We start from the raw sequence: 27,619 nt of genomic DNA, 5'->3' as shown, positions 1-27,619 counted from the left end.
TGTTATGTGTTGTGGTTAACCTAAAAGTGATGACAAGCACTTTGAAGGATACAAGATTTAAACCTAAATAAATCAGCCCCTCCAGAAGGCCTATGAAGCTTCCATTAGATTTCCTTGGCCTTGAGCCCCATGTTTTCCCTGAATTGGTGCTCACCCAGTCTTTCCTGTTGTCTTGAATGTCTCTGCAGTGACATCATCATGGGGGCATGGTCAGTCCGTCTAAGAACTGTAGCCATCATTCATCAGAAGTAGCTATGTGACAGAGAAGCATCTTATAATGGTTTAGCTAGCTCTGGTCAAGAGTAAAAGTGAGATTTGTTCAATGATCTTTTGAAAATAAATTTTTTTAGTAAAACATAATGTGTTATCCCATCATTGTAAACCCACCTCATTTTTCTTGGTGGAATCACAGACTATGGATGGTTTCTGGGAGATGAAATGTATTCAGGGAGAACACCAGTGTCAGGGTTATCGTGAGTCCAACATGAAGACTCTAAGTAAAATGATCCCTACTTCCATAATTTGCTTTAAATCAGGTAATGTTATGGTTCCCTTTGACATGCAAATGTATGGAAAACTGAATTTTATAGAGCCTAATATTTAAAAACTTTCTGATCGATTTTCTAAGTTGTGAACGGTTATATAGATCCATTGATTTTCCCTTGGTATGAAAAAGTGATAAAAGATTGGGCAACAGGGCTATGGTTCTTCCAGTTTATAAATTATATACAATTTGAATAATTTGGATATATCTATTTCTAAAGACTCATGTTTGTAGACATCAAATTATTAATCAAACCCTATTATATTATTTCTTGCCTATTAGATTTCTTTTTATCCCATGTTCTGTTTAGCAAAGGAAGTACCAGTTTTTTTTTAAATAAAAATGCAGGCGTTATTTAACACCTCACTTCTTAGTTCTTGTTCCCTAAAGCATTATCAGAAATATCAGTTCATGTCTTATAATGCCTTTTGCTAGAAAGCTGATATAAAGCATAGTTAGATGCTATAAACGTTATAAAAAAAAAAAGAAACCACCTTGTCTACTTCAGAGATGACCTATTTTTTTAATTTTTATTTTTCAATTCGAGTTGGCATTCAGTATTCTTTTATATTAGTTTCAGGTGTACAGCATAGTGCTTAATCATTTATATAATTTACGAAGCGATCCCCCTGATTAGTCTAGTACCCACTTGGCACTGTACATGGTTATTGCAATATTATTGACTATATTCCCTCTGCTGTACTTTACATCCCTGTGACTATTTTGTAACTACCAATTTATACTTCTTAATCTCTTCACCTTTTTTACCCACCCCCTAGCCCCCTCCCATCTGGCAGTCACCAGTTCTCTGTATCTGTGAATCTTGTTTTCATTTTGTTCATTTATTTTGTTCTTTAGATTCCACATATAAGTGAAATCATATGGTATTTGTCTTTGTCTGACTTATTTCACTTAGCATAATATCCTATAGGTCCATGGATGTCATTGCAAATGGTAAGATTTCACTTTTGGTTTTTTGTGGCGGAGGGACGGTCTATTTTTCCTGCTCTAAAATAGAAAAATCTATAAGATCTTTCCACTTTCGAACATCTTTCAAGTTAGCGAGAGTTTTCCATTGCATCGATATATTCAGGTTTTCAAGATTTATGTCTGCTTATCAGAGATAAATGTGTGCGTATATGTATAGATGTGTTAATATGTTTGAGAAGTTGATGCTCAATAGATCCTTTGTGAAATCATGAGCCAACTGCAGATTTGGTTATATTTTTAGCCTTGTTTGGGGACCTAAGCCTATTATTACTTGTTAGTTATTTTGAAGGTCGATGAAGGAAGAGAGGGGGAAAATAACCATCAAGTGTGACTAACTTTATTTTCTTGGTGAAAATGTCTGTTTTCTTGGAGTTTTGTTGAGATTCTTTCACTAGTCATTCAAACGGAAACTGTCTTTTTCAGTTAGTCCTAAGGGTCTGTCCATTACATGAAGAACATATTTAAGAGCCTTGAGTCGGGTTGTTTACCCAGGATTTCCTTAAAGTTTGCATCACTAGTAGGATATTTCACACCGTGTGTTTCTTTGGCCTGAGTGGCTAATGCATGATATCTGTACCAAGATCTCCTGTTTTACCCTACTGAGATAAAACTAAAGGCTTCTAGAGTGCTTGTGTGCGCTTTTTCATAGCAACTAAAATACACACACACATGCACATATACACTGACCGGAAGTCATTTGGAAGCCCAAATGTATATAAAACATGGACCTAGAAAATCTTTCAAAAGGTGGAGACTTATATAAGATTTTAATTTTATTATGCGGGTCCCTTTCCACAGACCTGGAGAGGAAATGAACCAGAAGAGTGGATCCCTCGGACTTACCAGGATTTAGAAGGTCTGCCTTGTATTGTGATACTAACTGGCAGAGACCCCCTTGGAGAAACTTTTCCCAGGTACAGTGTGCATAATTAGTTCTCCTTTTTCATTAGTCACCCTGCTGAGCTGAGAGTTAAAACTCAGCTGATGCGTAGCCATCTCATTCGTTTGGCAAACAGGAAAAGAATTGGGGTTTTTTTCCAGATACATAAGAAATATAGCCTTTTGTGATTCCTTCTTTGACTTTCCAGAAATCACCAGCAATTTGGGGGATGGAGCCTAGCCAGAGCTGAGAAGCGTGTCTATATTATAGCAGGGCAGCCAGAGAGAAATAGCATCTGCCTGAAACCAGGATTTCTTTTTTTTTTTTTAGATGAAGTTCCTTAATCTGCTGTTCTCAGCCCCCTCAAGGATCTAGGGCCTGGAGATTGGGAGGCAACAACAATAGCATTAATCGAATGCTTATTTTGTTTCAGGCATTGCCGTCCGTAAATGCCTTACATATGTCATGCCATTCATTCCTTACAATAACTGTATGAGCCATGAGCCAGGCACTGTAATTCTATTTATGACTTAGAGAAAATGAAGTGACTAGTGTGAGGTCATAATAGCTAGGAGGTGACAGAGCTGAGGTTTAATTCAAGGATTACGTGGCACTGAAACCCATGATTTTAACTGCTGTGATGCATCCAGCTATTCAGGCATACACCTACACTGCACGCAAAGCCCGATGGACTCACCAAAACATCACTACTTTTGTGCAGGTCTTTGAAGTACTGTGACCTCCGGTTAATTGATTCAAGTTATTTAACTCGCACGGCCTTGGAGCAGGAGGTGGGTCTGGCGTGCTGCTATGTCTCGAAAGAGGTTATTCGGGGGTCCACTGTTGCCCTGGACCTTAGTGGGAAGGAGCAGGAGAGAGCCACCGTGAGTGAGAATGACTCCGATGAGCTGCTGATTGACCTAGAGAGGCCCCAGAGCAACAGCAGTGCCATCACTGGAACCTCGGGTCAGTATTTTCTTTTCTCCTTCAAGGGTTGAGGGATGGGATGAGGAGGCGGGTAGGCATGTGGAAGGCAGAAGTATCTACTGACACCCAATCCAGGCTAGCAGAAGAGCCTTTGGTGCCTTAGGCATCCTGTCCAGACCTCATTGCCCTGGGAGAGATACTCGGGAAGCATGACTGTTGAACAGCCACAAAATACTTCTCTGATAATAGGATAAATGTAGTAAATAATTTTTATCAACTTTAGCCCGTACTATTTCCCCTAGTCTTTCCCACCGTAGGCATCTCATGGATATGATGTATCTGATATTGGCACAAAAGCCCTCTTTTCCCTTCCAGTTCCTGAAGCTATAAGTTTGTGCTAACTGGCTTAGTACCTGGCACAAAGTGTTTGCTTATTTGTTTGAAGGAATGAATGAATGAATGCATAATTTTTCTAAGGACTTAATGGCAAGTGTTTGTATTCTGACGGCTACTCGGGGGCCACTGGTTGACGAGCTACCATGCCGCCTGCCAGCCCCTCTCCTGCAGCAAGACCGTATGGCCTAGGACAGTGCTCCGCATGAATTTTCTTCTGATAAATTATATTACTGCAAATGCAGCTCTGTTTCACTTTTTCTATGAAAGTAATAGTTTAATGTAGAAAATGTGGAGAACGTAACGAAGCATAGAGTTTAGAAGAGAAAAGCCACTACCAGAGGCAACCGCCATTAATGTTCCTTCTCTCCCACGTTTCCCGTCTGTCACTGTGACACATACACAAACACACACACCATTTCACATCCCAAAGCAGGTCTCCGTTCATTCTCTCAGCCGCCGTTAGAGGGTTCCCTGTGGGAACAGAAGAGGCCATTCCTTCTCTGCAAGGTTTTCTGTCTTTTGATGGTGGGCCTCCGCCTGGAAGGGCACGAGGACGGGGCTGCTGGGTAGGCCCAGCTCTCCCCCTCAGCCGGGGATCCAGGCTGTACCTCCCTCCGCCGCTCCACTGCAGGCTCCCCAGTTTTCTTTCTGAGACCAGTTCAAAATAAAGGCAAGAGGTTTGGAGGAGAGGAAAGGGTAACAGAAAGGAGGGGGATGTCACATCTAGAAGCTTTGGGATCCCAGGATCAGTGAGGGGGAGGCAAGGGTCAAGACTTTATCTTCCTTCCTGTGGCTCTTTGATCTGACTCCCTCCTCTCCCTGGCTGCTAAAACTGTCCCACAGGGCTCACATATTCCTGGCCTTGCTCTGAGTAAGTCACACAGAGGAAATGGTTTGCCTTCCGCTGTTTAGAGATTTCCCCAGCTTCTAGGACAGCCTGGAGTGTGTGCTGTGCTCACACCACCGAGTACACCCCCGCCTCAACTTGGGCTGACCGAGGGTCCTCAGAGAGGCTCACGCTCAGTGCATAGGCACATAGACTGAAGGTCAGAGCTGTGAGGGGACAGGCAACTGACTCCAGTTACTGACTGGTCATCTAGAATCTCCTATGCCTGGAATTTGACCTACATGCCTGAGAAGCTCCCACCTGAGCCCAGAGAGGGCCTTCAGTCCTGAATGTAATGAGCTTTGGGTTTGTCCTCAAACCAAAGAGTGGCTGCCCTAGTAGGAGGAAAAAACCCATTTGCAGTGAATTGGCCAAATGTGTAGGGAACTCTGGGTGAGAGCAACACCTCATTGGGAGGATGCCTTCCATACTCCTTCATGTAGAGACAACCCCCCACTGGTTTGGGTGTCCATGGAAGTGGCTACAGCTTGGGGACCTTCTCCACAGCCGGGAGTGTAAGGCCCTCAGACTTCAGAAGGTGGTGAGTGCCACTTGAGCAGGACTTGAATGTGGAGGCTGCAGTGGTCTGGGTTCTGGAATGAATCAGCATATCCAAATGAGATAACTAAGAGTTTAATAACACTACTTACAAAGATGTAGTGTGCTTAACCCCAGGGTGCCCTGACCACGACTGGGCCTGAAGAAGCCAGGGGAGGGAGCAGTCGCTGGGACCCAGAGAAGCCGGCATAACATGTGCCACACCAGCCTGCCCTGGTGACCATGCAGGGCGGGAGCCAGGGAATAAACACACGGTTTCCTGCTAGTATCTCCCACTGGCCAGCCCCACCCAGAACCAGGGTGGCGGCATGGGGAGACCCATGGGGGTGGGGGGCAGAGGGAAGATTTCTAGCGGAGTTTCAGTAGCTGGCATACGCAGGCATGTCCCAGCTTGTTTCCTGGCCCCTCCCTCCTTCCTAAAGGTGCCGGGAGCCTAGGGAGCACACCCAGGCATCGGTAACAGGGTAGGTACAGGGTGGGCTCTGTCTGTCCTCTTTCAGGCTCCATCATGGAGAACGGGGTGAGTTCCTCCAGCACGGTGGAGAGGTCCCAGAAGCAGCCCCTGGCCCCCAGCTCCCAGAGCCCAGCCCATAGCATGGAGCTGCAGGAAGGGGTCTCCGTAGGCACAGCAGGAGCTGGGGAGACTCTGAAGCAGGAGTGCGATTCCCTGGGCCCTCAGATGGCGAGCAGCACCACCTCCAAGCCTTCCTCATCCTCTTCATCCTCATCCTCCTCCTCCTCCGGCCCGCGGGACCTCCAGTGGCCGGGTCAGCCTATCCAAGGTTGCAGAGGCCTGCATGCCACCCTGCCCCCAGTAGTGATCCTATCGAAAGCGGCCTACAGTCTCCTGGGCTCCCAGAGGGGAGGCAAGCTGCCACCCTCCTCATCTCTGCTGCCCCACGCCGACGTGGCCTGGGTGAGCTCCCTGCGGCCACTCCTGCGTAAGGACATGAGCAGCGAGGAGCAGTCCCTCTACTACAGGCAGTGGACCTCGGCTCGGCAGCACCACGCGGACTACAGCAACCAGCTGGACCCCAACTCGGGCGCCTGGGCCTGCCACCCGCGGCGGCTGCTGCTGACGGGTCCCCCCCAGGTAGGACAGGGGCCAGGCTGTGACCTAGGCCGGGGTCCCCAAGATGGAGACCAGCCAGGGAAGCTCGTGCAGTGAGGTGGGGTGGATGTGACCCAGAGCAACGAGGCCCCTCAGGCCTCTCAAAGCAGGAGATGAGGCAGAGCCCCCATGTGAAATCTCTTTTCCGCCCCCTCTTGCCCTCCGCTCCCTCCCAACTTAAAATGTTCCCACCAGGTGGGAAAGACTGGCTCCTATCTGCAGTTCCTCAGAATCCTCTTCCGCATGCTCATCAGACTCCTGGAGGTGGACGTGTACGACGAGGGAGAGATCCACACGGGTGAGTTCAGGTCCGGGGCAGAGCGGAGCGCGAGAAAGGAACCAGTAACGCCAGATCCAGAGCTCGCTTTGCCTCCTGGGGTGTCCGCCACACCTCACGCGCAGGGTTCCTGTGAGGTTAAAGGTAATGTGCCAGCTTATGGGTGTAAGGAGACCGGCACCCCCGTCCCCGCCCCGGCCAGCTCCCTGAGCTCGGGAGTGCAGTCTGCCCCTCCTCTGGGCCTACCCCTCAGCGTGATTGGCCAATTGTGTTCCCCGGCCTGAGGGTCCGGGGCATGTTTTATATTCTGGATACTGCGCCTTTGCTGGTGACTCAAAGTATACCTTCTGTGTTAACCACAGGCTCTGAGCATAGGTGTGTGGATTACTCTCATGAAGTGAAAACTGCAGAACGGACCCTTCACGTTTGCAGTGAGATGCAGGGGCCACTGCCTGACAAGGCTGTAGGGGTCTGGTTTTCAGTAAGATCATCTCCAGCCCTCCTCTTCGCATGTGTCCCTTTCCCGACGCTTCCCCACAACTGTCACCTGTGGGACAGTTCCAGTCTGCAGGTTGTCCGGCAGAGCCAGAAAATGGACATGAGCAGAGATCAGCCAGTATTAGCTCTATAGTTAAGGACAGTATGGCCTCAAAGTTCACTTCACATCTAAGAACAGTTGTCTGCTGGAAGGGAACTGAGGGGGCAGTAGAATTTCCAATCAGGTAGAAGTTCTTTTCAAGCCACTCAAAGATGAGTCCAGAAAAAAAGGAAAAGGCCTTGGCATCTTCTATCAGATTAGCCTTGAAGATCTCACCTCACTTGCTTTTCCTAAATAGTTGACCTGTAACAAGCCCAATGAACTCGTTTAGTCCAGAGCAAGGCTAGGTAACATTAGCCATATTTAATCATTGATTATCACTTTTGGCCCAATTTCCACTCCTTACCAGTTCACATGCATGATTCTAGACACACACACACTCACACTCACACTCATTTCTGTCTTCCCATCCACATCTCCTTGTTTGTGTCTCCAGCTGAGCCGCACCAGGCCCACCATAGAGCTCCTGGTTGACCTCCAAACACCCTTGGCTGCCTGAAGGGGGCTGAGACCAAGAGGGCAAAGGCCGAGCCAAGCAGACAAGGAGTGCAGGACTCTCTATCCCACAAGGCCCCTCAGCACCACAGAGAGCAGTACTTTTAATTTTCTCCTCAGATCCTGTTACAGTCCCTTGGGCCTTAATGTGTGCCATGAACTGTTAGAAGTCTACACGGCTGGGAACCGAGCCTGGCCTTTATAGTGAGAAGTGCTGTTGGTTTGGCTTTATTCCTTCTCCCTCATTTTAGTGCTATAAATGCAATGGAGCTCTGGAGAAGCAAACTTCAGCTTAGGATATAAAAATAAACAGTAGTGTGTTAAAAAGATAATAGCTGTACTTCTAGTCTTTAAGCTATTTTTGAAAGTTTCTTTAAACTGTTTTTGAAAGTTCCTTTTTCTGAAAGTTGCCAAGCTTTTGATTTTATAAATTTTGTTGTTAATAACAATAAATATCATCTGTTGTATACCCACCCTGTGCCTACCACTGTCTGAACACTTTAAACACACCATCTGGAATCTTTACAGCCATGAGGGAACCCTGAGAGTCAAGGATGGTGCCTGCAGGTGTGAGCAGTAAGGGGGAGAACCTGAGTTCAAACCCAGGGCTGCTGGTTCTCAGCCTTGACTGCATATCAGAACTGCACTGAGGAGCTTTGAATACCCCATAGGTGCCTGGTAATAAAGGAGATGGGGGGTGTAGCCTAAGCATAGAGATTTTTACAGGCTCCCCCATGATTCCAATATGCAGCAGACATTGGGAATCTTGATCAATGCATCCCTAAAATCTCTTAGACTGTCAATGTCTGAAAACCCCACAACTAAAACTCTAAGATGGAACTTAGGTCAGCCAAAATTAAACAAGCTTTTAAGGCAATTTAGGGAGATCGCGAGAGAGACTAATTGACCTCTTAGATATGGGAGTTTGGGGACTAGTGTGTGTAGAGGCTAATGCTGGGGGCCCGTAAGGGCAAGCAACCCACAGTATGGGTCTGAAGGGACAATTCCGGTTCCATTCACCTGGGGACATAGGAGCTCATTTTCCAGAAATGCCTTCGCCTACCCACCTCAGCTTTATGTTGCATAAAACCTCCTGTCCCTGACACTTAGGAGGCTGGTCCATCTGTCTGCTCCGCACACTTTCTTCTTGTCCTAGATCACAGTGAAAACAGCGAAGTGAGCCAGTCAGAGGGAGAGCCCTGGCCCGACATCGAGAGCTTCAGTAAAATGCCCTTTGACATCAGTGTGCATGATCCCAAGTACAGTCTGATGAGCCTGGTGTATACTGAGAAGCTGGCAGGGGTCAAACAAGGTTAGTGCAAGTGGACCCAGGCTTATCTCCTCTGAAGGTCAAGGGGAACCTAAATCGGGGCAGGAGGCCTGGGTCAGTTTGAACTTTCAGAGTGGCTTAAGTAAGTCTCCTCTCTGCTTTTTCTTACATACATATCACCGTTTAATTTTCAAACCTGCCTCCTGGGGCATAAATTATAGAATCCTTGGAAAAGGCTTTTTGGGGACTCGGGAACTTTCTCCCAGGTGTGTAGGGGCTTCATGCATACCATGGGAAGGTTTTCTGCCCCTTTGTACACAGAAGTTATAAAGGAATCCAAAGCTGAGGAGCCCAGGAAACGAGAAACTGTGTCCATGATGCTGACCAAATACGCGGCCTACAACACCTTCCACCACTGCGAGCAGTGCCATCAGTACATGGACTTCACTTCTGCTTCCCAGGTGCAGCCCCTTTGCCTCTGCCTGTGTTACTCAGCATGATTTTGTATGTAAGCGATGAAAAGTAAGGCTCCCAGTTTTAGGCCCAAGGATAGCTTATGAGTATGAGATGGAGCCACTAATCAGTAAGATGCCTGAATCAATTTTTTTTTTTAATGCCTACAGCACCTAGTCTTCCTAGGTGGTCTCCCATCCAAGTACTAACCAGGCCCAACCCTGCTTAGCTTCCGAGATCAGACGAGATCAGGCATGTTCAGGGCATGGCCATAGACCCTGAATCAATTAAAATTACTTTGGGCATAATTAAGATTGTGGGTGGGGGGAGGGGAAAAGAAATGGAGTTGCAGTTTTAAGCCACTTCGTCAAAATGGTTACATGCGTCAGAATAGCTGAGGCCCTGAAAAACTGGATATTATGGTATATTTAGTGAAAGGATCTTTTCCCTCCTTTGGGTTGTTGATGAAAATGGAGTTATTATCTAACTGACCCATAGGGTGTGCTCTTTGAGCTGTGAACAAGTCTGTTCATTTGCACCAACCCAGTCATATTCTTACTCTAGTGTGGGATGGTTTTGAGCACGAGGCATACAACATACAGAAGAGTCAGTGTTTGCTCTCGTTTAGAAAGAACTGAGAGGCAGGGACACAGAAGCCGAGTCAGTGCTCATAGTAGTTGGCTTCTTTTTGTCCAGAGCATCGTTAAGCACAAAAGATGAGAAAGGTAGCAAATGAGACGGGTAGCCAGTGCCTGTTTGGGGGATAAGTTCTGTATTACCTTCCCCCAGTTTATCTTCTTTTTAGTACTTGGCTCTGAACACCTAGAACAACTCTTCCTTCCTCCAGGATCTGCTGTTGGATTCCCACAAACTTGCTTCTGCCCTCGAGGGCCAGGTCTTCCCTTCTTTCCCACAGGGTACTAGAAGGGATCTCCTACAGATTGACCATTCTGCCTTTCTAATACGAGTTATCTTTTAGATCTCATTTGCTTACTTGGGGTTACCGAAAGCTTTTGGTGGGCTAGTTTGAAATCACCTCACAATGCTTTACAGAATATGGAAGATTCAAGTCCCTTGATCTATAAATCATAGGTTCTTAGAAGTTTAGGAATTTTCTTTATTAAAAACCTATTTCTATAGTTAGTTTCTGTGTGATCGCAGTACTTACTAAGTAGTATATTTCCATACCTGCGAAGCAGAATGAACTAGAATTTAAGAGAAGAATTATAATATTGTTTTTCGATGAAATGTAATATTTAGGTTAAAATTCTTAGGAAACCTATCTGGATTTTAGTTGCTGCTGAAAATCGATGCTCTCTTTCATTAAGCCAGATATTATCTGAATTGTAAAGAATGAAATGGCTTTTATGAAATTAATCACTGAGATGGATTACTAAGAGAGCATGTGAACTTTCCAGCAATTTAAAAAATAGGTTAGATTTATATTTGGCTTCAGTGAGTCAAATGGTATCTCCAGGAAGCCAGACATCTAGGCTAACTGTTCAAACCTCTTGAGCTCCCACTGTAGCCAGAAAAGATGGGACTACAGAGGCATTTTAATGATGTCAGTCATATTGTACTTAGAAAAAAGATTTTCAATGCATTTGACCTGACCCACATAGAAGCATTTTTCCCCGTAACTGGGCGCCTTTGGGAGTGTGTACATAGCAGGACCTCCCATAGGTATATTTAACCTCTGCACAGGGCGGTGCTCAGCCACAGGTACTTCACCCACGGAGAGGCTATGTGGGGGGCAGGATGCTTGGTGCTCACGTCAGTGGCAGCTACTAAAAGATGAAGTGTTTGCCTTTCCGACCCTTTCCGTGTTGCACACACAGCCAGGTCTGGTGGCATGTATGAGTTCAGGTTAGTTTGCCTCTCTTAGTAACAACCTTAACAAGTGGCCTGGAAGTTTGCAAACCATGAGCTTATGTCCCCTCCCTCTTCTCTTCGCAAATGTAGATGTCTGACTCCACCCTTCATGCATTCACGTTCTCTTCCTCTGTACTGGGCGAAGAGGTGCAGCTCTATTTCATCATTCCCAAATCCAAGGAGAGTCATTTTGTCTTCAGCAAGCAAGGCAAACACCTGGAGAGCATGCGGCTGCCCCTGGTTTCAGACAAGGTGGGTAACAGTGGTGGGACACTAGGACTGACTGGCCTCAGATACTACATCGGGTTCTCTGAGCTTCTTAAATCCAAGAGTTTTAATTTCCTTTTTTGGTCTCTGGTTTTTGTTTCTTCTTTTCTTTCAGCAGAATTTGAATGTGGTCAAGAGCCCTATTTTCACTCCTTCCAGTGGTCGCCATGAGCATGGACTCCTAAACCTTTTTCACGCGATGGAGGGCATCAGCCACCTACATCTTCTGGTGGTCAAAGAATATGAGATGCCGCTGTACCGCAAGTACTGGCCCAACCACATCATGCTGGTGCTTCCTGGCATGTTCAATAATGCAGGCGTGGGTAAGGGCCCCCCCCCCTCCGCCACACCGGGATAGGGAAAAGGGCTGAAAGATAAACTGAGCTCCATTCCCGAGGCATGAAACTTCCAAAGGTTCCCCTGCCTCTCTGCAAAGTGCCCTGCCCTCCTGACCAAAGGAGTTTTGACTCTTAAGCTTTTACTTTTTCTTATCTGTGGTTTTGCAGGACTTTTTACTTCTGAGGACTAGTAACTAAAGGAGTCCCTGGTATACTGAGCACCCTGGGAAGTGCTCAAAGTATAGGCTGCAGATGTCCCTGGGGTGGGCACACACTGGGAATTGGAAGCATCACGACAGTGGCCCTAAAAGTGCCTGGAAGAAGTCTTTCCTGCTTCCTGCATGGGGTTTAATAGCAATGGGCTGCTTCTTCTCAGAGGAGGGCACATGGTTGTTGAGTGTTATTCTAGAGGTGTGGCAGGTGCTGGAGAAATCTAGAACTCCTTTATTTACCTCAGGCACATGCTAGGCACTATCCCGAGCACCATACAATCCAATTAGACGTTGTTGTCTTCTTACAAGAGTGGAGAAGCTAAGGCACCGGGGAGATAATTTGATCCGTGTCATAGTTATAAAATAGTGAGATCAGGATTCAAACCCAGGCAGCTTAACCCCAGTCCTACTCACTATACCATAGACTCTTGTTTAAAAAAAAGCCAGTCTCGGGAAAGGATGTCATTTTCTAGAATCATCTTCAGAGATGATGTTGCTGCCAATTTCCTAAAGACATCTAAAGCAGGGGACACATGAGTGTAAGTGGCATAGCTACTTACTGTTATCCTAGCTAATCCCTAGTGTGGGAAGGAGTGGCTGCTTCTGAGACTGAGCCTCTTATGTCTTTAAGGAACTAACCAGTAATAAGCGTATCCTCCATGTGGCCTATTAGGGAAACTGGATTCTTTCAGTATTCCTCCAAGTATAGTTCATGAATCATCTGTATCATCAAAGACATCTCTGGTTTCTGCCCCTCATCAGACCTACTCAAGTGAATCTCGGTGATAGGCTCCAGGAATCTATATTTTAGACTTCCACAGTGATTCTTATCTACACTAAAATTCAGTTGACTGCTCTGAACATTTGGTTGACCCCTGCCTATATGGTCACCATGTGAATAGGCAAGCCTGTGGAGAGAGTGTGAGCTCTCTGCAGGGCTTTGACCAAGCCCGTGCGAAGGATGTGCAGCTATGGTTATGTGCCTTCTAGGTGCTGCCAGGTTTCTCATCAAAGAGTTGTCATATCACAACCTGGAACTGGAGAGGAACCGCCTGGAAGAGCTGGGATTTAAACGTCAGTGTGTCTGGCCTTTCATCGTTGTGATGGATGACTCATGTGTCCTGTGGAACATTCACAGTGTTCAGGAGCAGACCAGGTAGTGGTACTCCCCAGGCAGCTCTAGGGGAGTATGACACAATGCTACTGAAAAGATACCTTCCCTTGGCTGCAGTTATGCATGAAAATAAATAAGAGTGGTACAGCTTTCCAGAGCAAACAGATCATCCATGAGACGACTTTCGCTAGCAATTTTTTTTTTTAGTTTAGACATTATGTCATTAAATTCTTGGACCACTTCTGCATCATGGCTTTGGTTACCTAAAAAAGTCTGTTGAGAGTATAGTTAATTTACAGTTAATTTACAAAGTCCACTGGTTCCTGAATCAGGAAACCTTTTTTGCCCCAACTCTGCTGTATTATCTGGATGAAAAGGGAAAGTTGTTTCACCTGTCTCAATTCCAATACCTGTAAAATTATGGCTGGGCCAAAATCAGTGGTTTTCCTCCTGTGCAGTGGTGAGTGGGTTCATGAAAACCAAGGAATGCTAACTAAACCTGGAAAAGTCCAATCAAGAAATGGCCCCAAAATGCCGTATCTCTAGGCCCTTCCAACTCAAACATTGTGATTTTTGTCGTCTTTTTTTTCCCCCCACAATTTGGAGCCAGCAAAGTTCTAAAACCATGATTAGAACTGGGAAGTACACTTGTTTGCTTCTAACCTCTGGCTGCCTCTTGGGTAACTCCCTGTTTGTTATTCACTTTGAAAGATGGGTGGCTTTCTTTCTCTGCCTTAAAGAGATAAGCCCCACCCCTAGAAGGGCAGATTCCTTGTTAGCAGTGACAGGCAGCATGAAAACTGGGCTTGATACCCTTCTCCATTCCAGGGAAATATAAAGTAAATGAGCTAATTATGCCTTTTACAGATGTTAATGCTGTAGTGTTGACCCTTCATAAATGACCCTGTCTCCAGTAATATTTATTGACATACAAACTAACTTTACATTTCATAGCCAGACTGTGGAAGCAGGAGTTTCCAGTAAGAATGTGTCCTTGAAAAGTGTCTTACAACACATTGAAGCCACACCAAAAATTGTCCACTATGCGATCCTGGGCATTCAGAAATGGAGCAGCAAGCTGACTTCCCAGAGCCTGAAGACACCATTCTCTAGGTGCCATGTGCATGACTTCATTCTCCTCAACATAGACTTGACTCAGAATGTACAGTATGACTTCAACAGGTAAGTCAGGCCTCCTGGATGCAAGTAATCCTAGCATCTACTCATTGTTTCTGCCCAGCACTAGCCTCTGTAATATTTTTTATTCCTGTTTCTGTCTTTAACTGAAAACTGAGAATGTCTTTATATGGACAAGGAGGAAGTGGGGGGGGGTGGCGATCACAAGGCCCAAAGTGCCCCTTCATCACCAGCCAAACTGACCCAAACCCTTAACAGGTGTTAAAATACGAAATGCTTAGAAACAATTTTAGTAACTTCATTATTCAACAAAAACTGTAACAGGGACAAAAACTGTTGAATCGATACAAATCAGTGTGTGGACCCATTAACCTATTGAAGGTTAACTCTACATTCATGTTCAGAAATTAGGAAATAATCACTTTCCCCAAATGTTAGTAAGACCCAGAGATCTGGATCCTATAGAGAAAAGCAGGCAGTTAGGAGTGAGCAGGTTAGCCCTGGCCCTGCCTCCTGAATAAATTATGTCCACATTCTGGGAAATCTGAGATGGCCAAGCAAAGAATGTCAGGGACCATAAACTTCCGCTTATGTCAGTCCCCAACCCTGTAGCTACTAGAATATTCTGTAGCTATTTCACTTCTGTGTTTTAAATTTGGCAGATGCTTTATCCTATTTGCAGCCAGGATTTTAAAACTGGGAGCACCTATGCATGCCTGTCCTCCAAGGGTATATAGAGTATGCTGTCCAATTTGGTTCAGGAATGCCTGAGGCCCTGTGAAATGTTTGGGACCAAAGTCACCCCACTCCTACTTCCGTTAACGGCTGTAATGTCCAAATCAGGGGGTTCACAGGCCAGTGTTAAGGGGGCCAACTACACAAGAAGGCAAGGTCGACTCTGTTTGAAGCTATCTCTAACATCTGCCACACATTTCTCTGTAATCTGTCATGGTTGAGATGTGACAGGTAGTAAAACCTATCGTTGATTATGATTCAGGTATTTCTGTGAAGATGTTGACTTTAACCTGAGAACGAACAGTAGTGGCCTGCTCATCTGCCGCTTTAATAACTTCAGTCTCATGAAGAAACATGTTCAGATTGGAGGGCAAAGGGATTTTATCATTAAACCAAAGATTATGGTAAGTTTGCAAGCTTGATTCTTTTGTTGAAATTAAGGCAATGATTTCTTATTAATATCTTTGTTATTAGGTACTGGCATTAAGCACTTGATTAGAAAGTGAGGTAAATCAGGGGAGTCAGTCCTTAATGGCAAATTTACAGTCTCATTTCCCTCACTGAAGACTCTACAGCTAAACATAAGGTTTTAAAACTCAACAAAATTACCTTTCCTTACTTAGACTTAAGGCTTAACAACTCCATCAAAGATTCAAATTTAATATTCCATTTTCTTAAACTGGCAGTTAACATTTGTACCTTTATGTAATATTAAAAATATATAAATCAAGATACTCTTGAGGAAAGTAACACATCAAAACCTGTTAAGGGTGAATTTCATGGGCCTACCCTTTTCTGTTTGAGATTTACTAGTAGCTAATCATTTATAACATGTGGAACTCCCCAGTCAAGCTTAGAAACCTCTGATTTTTCTTTCTGGTTGTGATGGGATAGGATTTATCCCACCACATCCAGCAGCACTTGTTTGTCTTCATAATGTACTTGCTGAATGCAGTAACTTTTAAAGAAGCCTGCTTTCCATTGTCTCCTGCCCTTGCTGTGTATAAGTTAGGTGTTAGTTAGATGACTGTACTGTTCCCGTACTAAGTGAAAACAATGTTCATATCCCAAGACAGACAGACACATTTGAGTCTAGCATCTGTGATTGTCGTACTGCTATTTGGGGGGTATTGTTAGGATGCACTGCATTATTTCCTTGCCCATTTTATCCAGTGACACATTTCCCTTGATCATCTCGGTTCTGATTTCAGGTGTCAGAGAACTTAGCACCTATCTTGCCCCTTCAGTATGTCTGTGCTCCTGACAGTGAACACACACTACTGGCAGCCCCTGCGCAGTTTCTCCTGGAGAAGTTTCTTCAGCACGGTTCATACAAACTCTTCCCCAAAGCTATCCGTAACTTCAAGAATCCTGTGTTGGCCATTGACTGCTACCTTAACATTGGACCAGAGGTAAAGGGGGAGTGGGCTAGTACTGTGCTTTACCCAGTTCCATTGATTTCTTTCCCATTTTAGCTCCTATTTGAAAGCCTAAGTGATTGGGGGGTGGGGGGAAGCCTGTGACATTTATGTAAAGGCTCACGCAATATGTGATGGCAGTTGTCTCTCTCCATACCTATTTCACCTATCCACAATAAGCCAGTGAAGAGGTGAAACACTCTCAAAGGTTAGTGGTCAGCTCCGTTGAGCACCCTACCTCAGTTGGGCAGAAGCAGTTGCTTGCTTCTTGTATCAGATGATATCATGTATCAGATGATATTTTATTCATGTGATGATTCTCCACAAGACTGAGTTCTTCAGAGGTACACCATGCCTTAGCCCGTTTTAGGTATGGAACAGGAGCTAAGGGATTGCTGAACCATTTAAGGTATCACAGGAGACTTTTATAGTTGCCGCTTCCACTTCTGGACTTCTTTCTTTTACATCATTATTATTCATTCTTTCTCTTCTCTCTATCTCAAGTTCTCCATCAGTTTTTTAAACATTTGCCACTTACACCTTTAGGCTTCTGACCACTGGCGGCCTTCAGGACTTTAAGGGCTTCTGCCACTAAGCTGTCCCTTAGAATTATTACTGTTGTTTTTCAATAATTTATTCTTTTCTAGTCAATAACATATCCTCCTTATAAAGAATTTAAAATAAAAGGTATTAATTGGAAAATAAAATCATTTGTAATGAGAACAACATTTTAGTGTACATTTCCTTCTAGGCTTTTTTCTTCCAGGTATTGACAAGGAATCTCCTAAGACTGAAATCCAACTGTATTCAATTTAGGAAACTGATTTTTAAAATTTAACAATGTAAACATTTTACATTCTCATTAAAAGATTTCAGTAATCTACGCTGTGGGTCAGATGTGAATGTAGAATTTTAGAGGTAGAAGGAACCTTACCAACCATCAGAAGTACTAATGCTTTTCATGGTACTTGTAAGTTACATGTCCAGCCCAGGTCTCCCAGTTCCTCCACCCCAGGATCTGGGGCTTTAGGTGTTGGACAACAAAATCTCAGTGCCACTACAACAAAAAGCAGCTAACACTTAATGGTAGTGTTTACATTAATTCACAAAACAGTCCTACGAAACAGGTAATACGATCATCTCTACATACAAGGAAGCTGAGGTATGGTAAAATGTAGGAAAGAAACTGCTTAGTGTCACACAGCTGCTAAGTAGAGGAACCAGTATTCAAACCCAAACAGTCTAGCCCACACTTTAAGCCATTCCATCATTCTCAAGGTCTCCCAACTATCTTATTCACTCCTCTGTAATCTTTGTGAAGTTATCTCTGTACATGGAAGCTATAGAGTTGCAAATTTAAATTCATGCAGTTGAAGCTTCTATCTAATTGAAATTTAAGTATATCTACATGGAAAGCTGATTTAAACATTTCTCAATAAACATTTAATCTTTTCTAAGTATGCCTTTTTTGTGAAAGGCAGTTTTTTAATTTTTATTTTACAGACTCTTAGATGGAGGGGCTTATTTTTCTTACTACTAATTCTTTCATAACCATCCTTTATTATGAGAAACAAGAGAATGTCTAAATGGGTTAAAACATGGCACACTAAATAGAAGAGACGCAAAGCTTAAACAACCCATTTAAATTTCAATAAAAAATTTATCTCCTTTATCTTACCCTGAAATAGACAGCTAAAAAGGAAGATACTGACTCATTCAGCTCAAGTACAGACATTTTGCTTGCTTTTGAAATGCCCATGCTATTTTATGCTTGATGATTCCAGGTGGCCATATGCTACATCAGCTCCAGACCTCACTCCAGCAATGTCAACTGTGAAGGGGTGTTTTTCAGTGGACTCCTCTTGTACCTCTGTGACTCTTTTGTAGGTGCTGATCTTCTTAAGAAATTTAAGTTTCTAAAAGGTAAACCAAATTTAGTATTTTGCTTATGAATATTATTGGTTCCCACTGGACAAAATAAAAGGTGAAAGATGTATTTTTGAAAAGAACTTTAACAATCATTTTTACCAGTAAATTGAATACCTTGCTTTTAAACCAGGGCCACTGGCTTTCTTAATTGGGGTGGAGGGGTGGGGGGGGGGAAATCAAGTCATTGATACACTAAATGTAGGTGAACAGCCAAAAAGTGCTTCTCATATAACCTAATTTTAATAAAAAATCAGGTTAATGAATTATGACAGGTATGTACTATATACAAAGAATTAATTTGCCTAAGAACAAACTGCAAAGTAGGCATCACGAATAATCCTGACAATATGACCTCTGGGGTCAGTGGAAAAAGTAAAGATCAGAATATTGTGTACACCATGCTATCATTTTTTTATGAGAACAGGTAAAATGATGTGTGTACACACACACACACACACACACACACACACACACACATCTGGAGCAGTCAGGTGGGGCTGCCTTGCAGGGGACATTTGGCAGTATCTGGAGACATTTTAGGTCGTCACACTGCAGCTGCTGGCATATAGTGAGTAGAAGCTGAGGATACTGTTAAATAAGCATCCTACAAAAACAGAACAGTACCTACACCATAGAATAACCCAGTCCTGTAGTGCTGAGGTTGAGAACCCCTGCTTTAGAGGGACACATGGAAAACACTCTAGCATGTGTTTTAACACTGGTTACCACAGGGGAAGGGAGGGTATGGTCAGGAAATTTTTCACTTTACACTCTCAAAATTTTGAATTTGTAATACAACGTATTCAAAATAAAATAAAAATGAACAATTCTGATAGGTTATGCTTCTCAGATATGTTTGCTTAGGGGCTATAATCAGAGAGGTGGTAAGGTTCTTTATTATTTCAATCCCTGAGCCTAAAATGCACTTCTGCCTTTTTTTCTGAAGGTGCTACCCTGTGTGTCATCTGCCAAGACAGAAGTTCCTTACGCCAAACAATTGTCCGCTTAGAACTAGAAGATGAGTGGCAGTTCCGCCTCCGGGATGAGTTTCAAACTGCCAACAGTAGTGATGACAAACCCCTTTACTTTCTTACTGGACGTCATGTATGAGCTTTTGAAGAGACCAAAAACAGCAAAGGGATGCCTAGGTGGGGTGGGGCAGAAACAATTATTTGGGATATTTTTTCCTTTAAAGTACAATCACTGTGGAGCAAAGTGCAACATATTTGTTCTCCAAAGAACGCCCCAAATCTGACGTAGGTCTTTGGGGCCATTACTCTCCTTCAGTTCCAATTTCAGGACCTTACATTCAGGTTCACTCCACCTTAGGCAGTTATGCAATTACTTAAGACACGGTCTGCCCGCGGAGCGAGGATATACTTTGGAGAACGAACATGGAGTTTGCATTGTTTTTTCTACTACACTACATTAGGGGGAAAGCTGAGTCTCAGCATTAGCTAGCTTGAAAGTGTTACATGAGACTCACGCCGTTGGTGTAGAATTAATTGAAGATTAACGTTTGAGGCCTGAACCTCAGTTTCTCTTCAGATCTGTACTTTGGTACAGTACTACTCAGGGGTCTGAAATAATAGAATGTAGAAGATATTTGTATTTAAAAAAAAAGTAGGTTTGTCATTCTCTGTGCAGTGTTAGTTTAAGATTTATAATCTTATGTGTATTGAAACTTTTGGCAAAATTTCCACAGGAGTTAAAAGTTTACTATTTAAACTGAACAAATAGTAAATGCAGAGCAGGCACTGTGCATCTAGCAGCTTCTCCTTGTTTAAATTCCTTTGCTTTTTCTATTCTTTAAAAATGGTTCCAGTCTCTAAGCACACCATGTCTATGAAAATATGGAACAGTGATTAATCTTGTATAGGAGAACCTGATTCAGTTGTTAAGCCAGTTAAGAAGCTTTCAGCAGTCACCTCATTCCCATCCTGTTTGTTTGGTATTAAGCAGTTGGCACTGGCAAAGTTAAATGTCAGGCTAAGGTTCTGTGTGGAATGGAACTACTTTGTTTTCCTTCTGGGACTCAAGCAAAGTTTCCTTTAAAAGGTACACTGAATGAATATTTTAGCTGCCTTATACTGAACACAACACAGAAATTGCTGAAATGGGAAAGGAGCCATAGAAAGAGACAGAACCGTTTTTACTTAATCCTAGCAGTGATTCTTTTTTAAGGAGCAAGAAGATTCTGTTAAAAGTCTCAGACTCATTAAAGTCAGCAGGGGGTGTTTGTATCAACAGTAGGAGGCATAAGTTTCTATAAATTTCTCATCATAGAAAATGATCTAGAACAGTCTATTGGAAGTCTACTCTTAAATTACTCTAGTTCTCATCACACAATCTTGACATTTTTCTTATTACCCCAGATGTACCACTTTATCCCCACTTAAAATGGCCATTGTTACTTGAATCAGTGTCTTATTTGTGGCCTGAAACTACTGAGACGAGGCCAACTAAGCCTGCATTTACTTAGAACAAATAGTGTTAATTGACCAGTTTTATTAGCTTGTGATAAGTTTACAGCTAGTGAAAATGTGGAATGTACTAATCTAAAAATGGTTTGCAGATCTCTTGTTTTTAATATAGCCACTTATGATGCTTTAAACATACTTTGAACAATTCCTTTAAACCCCGCTTTTAATTACCTTCAAAGAGGATCTGCTGTATATATGTTTTAAAATACTCCTCAATTTTAGTACAGCAAAAATTTTGGCAAAGAGGTACGTTTTGAAGCAAGTTGATTTAGATATGAATGTATTTCAATTGTTCCTGTTTGGTTGAAAGGGCCTAATGCAGATAGTACCAGGAAACCCACAGTTTGTGCAATATTCCAATATTTACTACATAAGGTAAATAAAATACTTGAAATAATTCTAACAGTTGTACCTGGGGCAGATGGCCTCTCAGGATTTCTTCTGGCTTTATGGCTTCATTGTCTGAAGAACATTTTTTAAAGTAGTTACTTTAGATGCAGATACTCCATACTAGTTAAGGCTGCACTCCTCTGAAAAATCAATTATAATCACTTAAATACTATTTAACCCTGTGGAAGAGAAACACCAGAATAAAGCCAAAAGACCATCACCCCAATGATGGACAATTCAAATTGACCTGCCTATTCTTTTCAATGCCTATCTTTCTAAGGTTTGGATCTTTTAAAATCACCTTAACAGTATAATTTTTTAAAGAATGTTAGGTCCTTCTCCTTTAAGGATAAAATTGCACAAGCACAGGATACCATGATTTATTAATAGTTACTTTGGTGTGTGTTCAGTTTCTAGCCTTGCCATCCCTTAGAACACTGATTGTGTTCTCTAGGCCTCCATAATTAACCTATAGACCTGTTGAACCTTGCCATGTATGAAGTTCACACAGGTTAATACTGAATGTAAACTAAAATTAGAATGAGAATTGTATTTTTTTTTTTTTTTGGCTGTAATTTATGCAATTGCTTTTTTGTGATTTTTAGAAAAGGAGGCACCTGCGTTACTTTATACTGTAAAATTTTCTTAAACAAAATTTGGTGAATTTCACTAGTCTACCTCACATTTTGTTTATGATTCTAAATTGTCTTAAGTTGTATCTACAGTGTGTTATTATCTTTCCATTTAATTTGGTGAATATATTAAAATTCTCACACCCAAAAGTTTAGTCTTCTTTAAACTAATTTTTGGTATGCTCATAAATGGAATGAGCTCCCTCTACAACATCCAAGAAAAGCTGGAAGTCTACATATCACAGGTTGGATGGCTCTAATGGAAGTCTACATATCACAGGTTGGATGGCTCTAAGATTCTATCTTGGCATAACAATCCATGAAAGTGATAAATATTTGAATGAAAATATGTAGCCTATACAAAGACATACACACATATAAAGTATCTACACACCACGCCCATTTGCAGAGTTCTACATAACTGTAGACCAAAGATCTAGAAATGATTATTAAAGAGATGTTGGCAATATTATAGTACATATATCCCTAATCATTTATTTTATAGATGGCAACTGTAGTCACCTTGGCGTCCTTTTCAGAGGCAGAACTTTGGATTGCTAGAACTGTGTGGTATGACATAAGGTGTTAATCTCGAATTTATTTCTAAATTCTACCTAAATTTACCAACTTTTGAGAATAACATTCCAGAAAAATGCCTTTCAGTTCTATTATGAAAAGTGCTAAAATAATAGACTTTGATATAGAACCACGAAAACACTCTTCTAGGCCAAAGGCCCCTGTTACCTCACAAGGGGCAATACATATTTGTAAGTTTGATGACAGATTCAGGGGCAAGTAGAAATTGCCACTGTTCCCCCACATATTCCAGAGCAGCTGCCTTGGAAACACTAAAAGCTGTGAAACTGCTGTTACCTTTGTATGCAACTACCTAGAGATGGAACAACATCCAGGGAACAAGCATTCCTCAAAACTCTTTAGTCATGGAAACTGACCCTTAAGCTTCCTCTGGGTCTAAGAGAATATTGCTGTAACACTAAAACCGTGGCTTCATTGAAAAAACCACTAAAGATAATTCCAGAAAGGGCCTCTGAGGCCAAGGAAAAAGCCATTCACATGACAAATTCCTTGTGTTCTTAACTGTCAAGCACTGAGCTAAGGAAAGCATCTACTTCAGTGACTATGACAACAGATGAATTGTTAAGTTATAATAAAGAAAAAGCAACAACAACAAGTTGTTTTCTGACTTCTTAGTTCTGTAAACAGTCCAGTGCATTTTATTTTTACTAGATGGGTAGAGGGGTTGCTGTAAGACAGTCTTCCCTTTAACTGCCAGAAGGCTCAAGAGCCATGAGAATAGGTAGGATATGTACTAGTAGTCATTACCCTGGAAATTAACTCAGAAATCTTAACCCCTGGTGAGTTATGAGTAGGCAGGAATATGGCTGTGTTCCTATCCAAATGCCCTCCCTAGCTTGGAAGCTATGCAAAGTCATTAAGAACAGCTGAAATATCGCTGGATGTCTATTATACTTACTGTGCCTATGAGAGTCATGCTTTTAGTAAATAAATCAAGTTCACTATTCTATATTATGAACTGGTAAAATATTTTTACAATTCTTCCAAAATAAAATCATTGTCCATGCAGACAAGGGAATAACCCATAAAATCTCATGGTTCCTGCCTATACTTATGATTTCTATAATGTCTATACACTAGACATTTTTATAATGAACCAACAACTATTCAAGGGCAGCTGACAAAAATTTATAGGCACCTTTATATAACCAGCAATTAGAATCAACGTCTTTTAAAGGTTGGCTGCAGCCATTAGTACATACTCACTGTGTCTACTACCGCCTCCACCGCTCTGTAGAAACCACTCTTTTTCTAACGTCACTCTTCAGCCTTTAATTGTGGTGTGTTGGTCATTCTTTGATTCTTGAAACTTCCCTTGGGTTCTATGACTCTTCTGGGTCTCTTCCCTTTGCCTTCTCAGGTATTCTGAGATTCAAATGATGTTGGTCCTCACAACTTCCTCCTACCCTCTCATTTTATAAACCTCACAGTGGTGAGCTCTTCTAAACCTTCAAACTCATTCATATATTTCCTTAATTCAAACTTCTCCTAAACTCTAGATTAATATATCCAATTATATATCAAATAAGTAACCCCACTTGGAGAATCTCCAACCACCTTAAAATCTTTACCAAAATTGAGCTCATCTATCTCTATCTAATCCAATATAAATCTCCGGTGTTCCCTTCTCAATCTGCCTACTCAATTACCCAAATCAAAATTCCTAATTACCCTAGAGTCTTTGCCATGGTTCTTCTCTGGTCAGTTATCAACTAGCATCAATTATTCCATTATATCTTCTCACAGTCTGTCCATCTCCTCATCTTCATCCATACATCATAGCTTCAGTTCAGTGTTTCAACATTTTTCACAGAGGATACTATAATAGTCTCTTAATGATCCTCTCAGTTCCAGATTCCTTACTTGTAAACTTTTATCTCATTGGGCTGTCATGATGATAAAATAATGCACCACACATACAGGCTGTGACACATAGCAAAAACTCAAATGTTAGATATTAATACTATTCTTAGAGAACTACCTATATTGTAAGTTATTTGAGGGGCTGTATCTTCAATATAAATGTGAAAATAATTGTAACATTTAAACCAACCAATTGATATAAACTCTTTATACCTAGTCCCCCTAAAACTACCAAGTTTGTCTCCCCAAAGCAGCATACTATGGCTTATATGGAAATTGGACCTGTATTATGAAATTAAGTTACTAGAGCATCTATACTATATACAAAAATTTTATCCTATTTAAAAACAATTATGGTTCCTGGCAGGCAAACAATAAGATCTCAAGCCCAAAGAGAAAGAGACCGTCAAAAGTCAGACTACTATGATGAGTTGAGAAAAATATTTATACTGCCTTATCATTATACCCCTAACAAAAAGTATACAGCCTTATACCACTCTATAAATTTAAAAAGCACACATCTATAGGGGGATAAAATGTACCCCCGTCAACCTTAAAGTCCTAAATTTTAGCCATTTTTAATGTAGTATTATAATTTCAGCTGATAAAAATAACCTATGTTAAATCATAGTGGTGCTTCATTCTTGGGCTGTGGCTCTTTATATTCTCATGCCAGGATTTTGCCTTTTATTAGAGATAAAGTTCAGGAGTTGCTGACATACCAATCCTTGGCAAATTGGTGAAAATACCTTTTAAGAAGCCAATGTTTTAATTCATTTTTCAAGGTATTAAACTTAAGAAACTCCCTGAAAAAGCACAAATGACAACACACCATTCTCACATTTATCACTTAGAAAAAGCTATCGAGTATTTTATTATTTTATTCTACATTATATACAAGTCATAAAAGGCCACAGCAGTTTTTCAACATATAAACCCTTTAAAAGTAGAGGGCACTATGAAGGATCGACAAGTATCAAAATGAAGTCCAGAAATGAGGGCATATACTCAGTGCAGTATTTCTGAGGAATAACAAAGCAGATACCAAGTCACCAATATTTAGCTTAAAACTATTCCACAGGTTTTTATAAACCTCTTTGAAATATGTTAATAGCCTAAGTGTGCCCAGTTACCATTTATTTTAAGAAGTGAAACCAGAATAAAATAATAAATTTTAGAGGGTACCTTTCTAATTCTAGTCACTTATGGGTCTCCAAGAAGGAAAGCTTCAATTATTTACCACCTTCCACTTCTTCTTGCCATCAAGAATAAGAAAGAAATGAAAGGAGAAGCTCAATATTCCAAATTCCTCCTGCTTATTTGGAGCTTTGCTTTTCTGGTGGAAGTTCCTTCAAAGAATATTTCAGGACCTTAATTAGCTTTGAATTCCTAAACATCCTCCTTGAATAATAACTCAAAAACACTGTTTTCGACTCTGTGAAAATACAGTCTTTAAAACTATAACTGGTATCAGCAGATCAATATAAAAAAAATACAGTACCAAACTACACTGGTATATTTCCATATTAAGAACTTCAAAATATACTTATCACTGAGACCATAGTCCTTGCATTAGTTTTCAGTCCACTATGAACAATTATCTGCTGCATGTAAACATGTCTAAATAACTATAGATAAAATACATTAATCATAAATTTCTGTAAAAGATAATAAAATATCTTCTTTAAAAAACAAAACAATAATAAGCTATTACTGCATTGTTTCCAATTTTATGAAAATGGAACAACCTATGGTTGTTGCCAGTCCTGAGTTCATTGTAACAAAAATGGCCCTAGTTCCTGGCTAAGTCAGCAACCAATCCACTCTTCAGTAGATGTCTTCTAGTACTGTAAGGATTTGCTTTAGGTGCTATTTTGTCCATTAATAAAATTATATACCAGAAACTGACCAGTGCCACAGTACTGTGTTGCAAACAGTTTTCCATCAGGAGTGGGATCTGAGAAAGCAATTTCTTCTTTACTCAAATATGAGCCATATATAAAGTTACTCCTATTAAAAAAAGGGAGAGGGTGGAAGGATAAAAAAAAATTAATATTTTTAATCATTAAAATTAGAAAAACCTGTCATATACAATTTGACCTTCTTAGACTTTTTAGGTAACATTATAGTCTAAAAATTACTGAAAATAATTGTTCATTTAAAATAATTATTTGAGGTAAAATTTATAAGCAATATTGGTTTTAAAAACATTCACTCAATACCTTTTCATGATAGCTATACTCAACAACTCTGAGTAGAAGGAATTTCTCAACCTAATAAAGAGCAGCAAGGAACATAAAAGTGAATGGTAAAAGACTGAAAACTGTTCCCCAGAGATCAGGAACAAGGTAAGGCTGGCTATCTCTATATGCACCTCTACTATTCAACTATGTACTACAGACTCTAGCCAGGGCAATTAGACAAGGGAAATAAATAAAAAGCAACCAGACTGGAAAGGAGGAAGTAAACAATCTCTTTCTGGAGATGACATGATCTTATATATACAAAAATCCTAAGAATTCACGCACACACACACACACACACAAACACTATTAGATCTAATTAAAAATGAGTTACATGAGGCTACAACATCAACATCAATAGTGAAAAAATTGATTCTAGCGCTGGGGGTCAAGCTGCAGTGCCAGAACACACATTTGTGCCTAAATGGGGCAGTCTGCTCTTTGTAAGAGGCCCTTCTAACTGCAAGCAACACCGGCACCTCACTGTAGGAAGCACGTTTTGCTGGGGTGGGGGGCAGGGACAGGGAGTGATGACTCCGCTATTAAAGCCAAGGTTGAAATGCCCTAGACTGATCTTGTAGGCTCAGCTGTTCAGTGCTCTGCACATTCCTTGTACCTGTCCTTTAAGTAATAACTGGCTTGGTGATCAGTGAGACTTGGAGCTTCAGTTAACCGCAGCTTGGATGGTCTCTAAAGGTGAGAAACAGGCCATGGCCTTGATCAGTTTAAGGGCATGGTGTACTTAACAGTCTTAGGTCTTGAGGTGCATGAACTATTCTGGCTATGGTGTAGCTGAGAACTTTCTACAAAATATTTAGGGCCAACTGCTTATTTGGACACTGTGTCAAGAGTAGGTCAAATGAATGAGTCCCATTCAGCCTAAATGGCTTACAACAACAGGGTAGTTATGAAGGTGAGTTAGATTTTACTCATTAGAGGGCATAACATAGGCACCTAAGTGCATAACCCTTTGGAATTCAGCTTCTAGGTAATAAACGATCTCA

The 27,619-nt window shown here is 41.7% G+C and overlaps 2 protein-coding genes and 1 pseudogene across 13 annotated transcripts in view; 1 reads left to right on the top strand and 2 right to left on the bottom strand.

Moving 5' to 3' along the window:
* The window catches only part of GREB1L (growth regulation by estrogen in breast cancer 1 like), a 225,124-nt gene extending 203,062 nt beyond the window's left edge, over window positions 1–22,062 (top strand). For 8 of the 9 annotated variants that reach the window (XM_023530829.1, XM_023530825.1, XM_023530828.1 and 5 more), the window contains 14 exons: window positions 2,333–2,448; window positions 3,136–3,380; window positions 5,682–6,274; window positions 6,488–6,590; window positions 8,819–8,974; window positions 9,254–9,393; window positions 11,348–11,509; window positions 11,640–11,847; window positions 13,065–13,230; window positions 14,143–14,370; window positions 15,323–15,464; window positions 16,272–16,472; window positions 18,263–18,401; window positions 19,354–22,062. In XM_023530829.1, coding sequence (XP_023386597.1) covers window positions 2,333–2,448; window positions 3,136–3,380; window positions 5,682–6,274; window positions 6,488–6,590; window positions 8,819–8,974; window positions 9,254–9,393; window positions 11,348–11,509; window positions 11,640–11,847; window positions 13,065–13,230; window positions 14,143–14,370; window positions 15,323–15,464; window positions 16,272–16,472; window positions 18,263–18,401; window positions 19,354–19,517 — 2,763 coding nt within the window. In that variant the 3' untranslated portion in view covers window positions 19,518–22,062. The remainder of the gene's footprint in view (window positions 1–2,332; window positions 2,449–3,135; window positions 3,381–5,681; window positions 6,275–6,487; window positions 6,591–8,818; window positions 8,975–9,253; window positions 9,394–11,347; window positions 11,510–11,639; window positions 11,848–13,064; window positions 13,231–14,142; window positions 14,371–15,322; window positions 15,465–16,271; window positions 16,473–18,262; window positions 18,402–19,353) is intronic. The other variant, XM_023530827.1, reaches the window with a different exon arrangement.
* Window positions 1–27,619, bottom strand: part of ESCO1 (establishment of sister chromatid cohesion N-acetyltransferase 1) — an 82,138-nt gene that overhangs the window by 1,829 nt on the left and 52,690 nt on the right. Inside the window, exons 12-13 of one of the 4 annotated variants that reach the window (XM_023530831.1) lie at window positions 26,282–26,382; window positions 23,628–24,432 (exon numbers count right to left, since the gene is read on the bottom strand). In XM_023530831.1, coding sequence (XP_023386599.1) covers window positions 24,383–24,432; window positions 26,282–26,382 — 151 coding nt within the window. In that variant the 3' untranslated portion in view covers window positions 23,628–24,382. Of the gene's footprint in view, window positions 1–23,627; window positions 24,433–25,209; window positions 26,383–27,619 lie in introns of those variants that run through there. The other 3 variants (XM_011360455.2, XM_023530832.1, XM_011360456.2) reach the window with 3 other exon arrangements.
* Window positions 9,547–9,662, bottom strand: LOC111739929 (annotated as a pseudogene).

The sequence above is a fragment of the Pteropus vampyrus genome, unplaced genomic scaffold (genome assembly GCF_000151845.1).
Source record: "Pteropus vampyrus isolate Shadow unplaced genomic scaffold, Pvam_2.0 Scaffold55, whole genome shotgun sequence".
NCBI classification, from domain to species: domain Eukaryota; kingdom Metazoa; phylum Chordata; class Mammalia; order Chiroptera; family Pteropodidae; genus Pteropus; species Pteropus vampyrus.
Note: the sequence above shows the minus strand (reverse complement) of the source record. Positions and strands in the feature narration are given on the sequence as shown.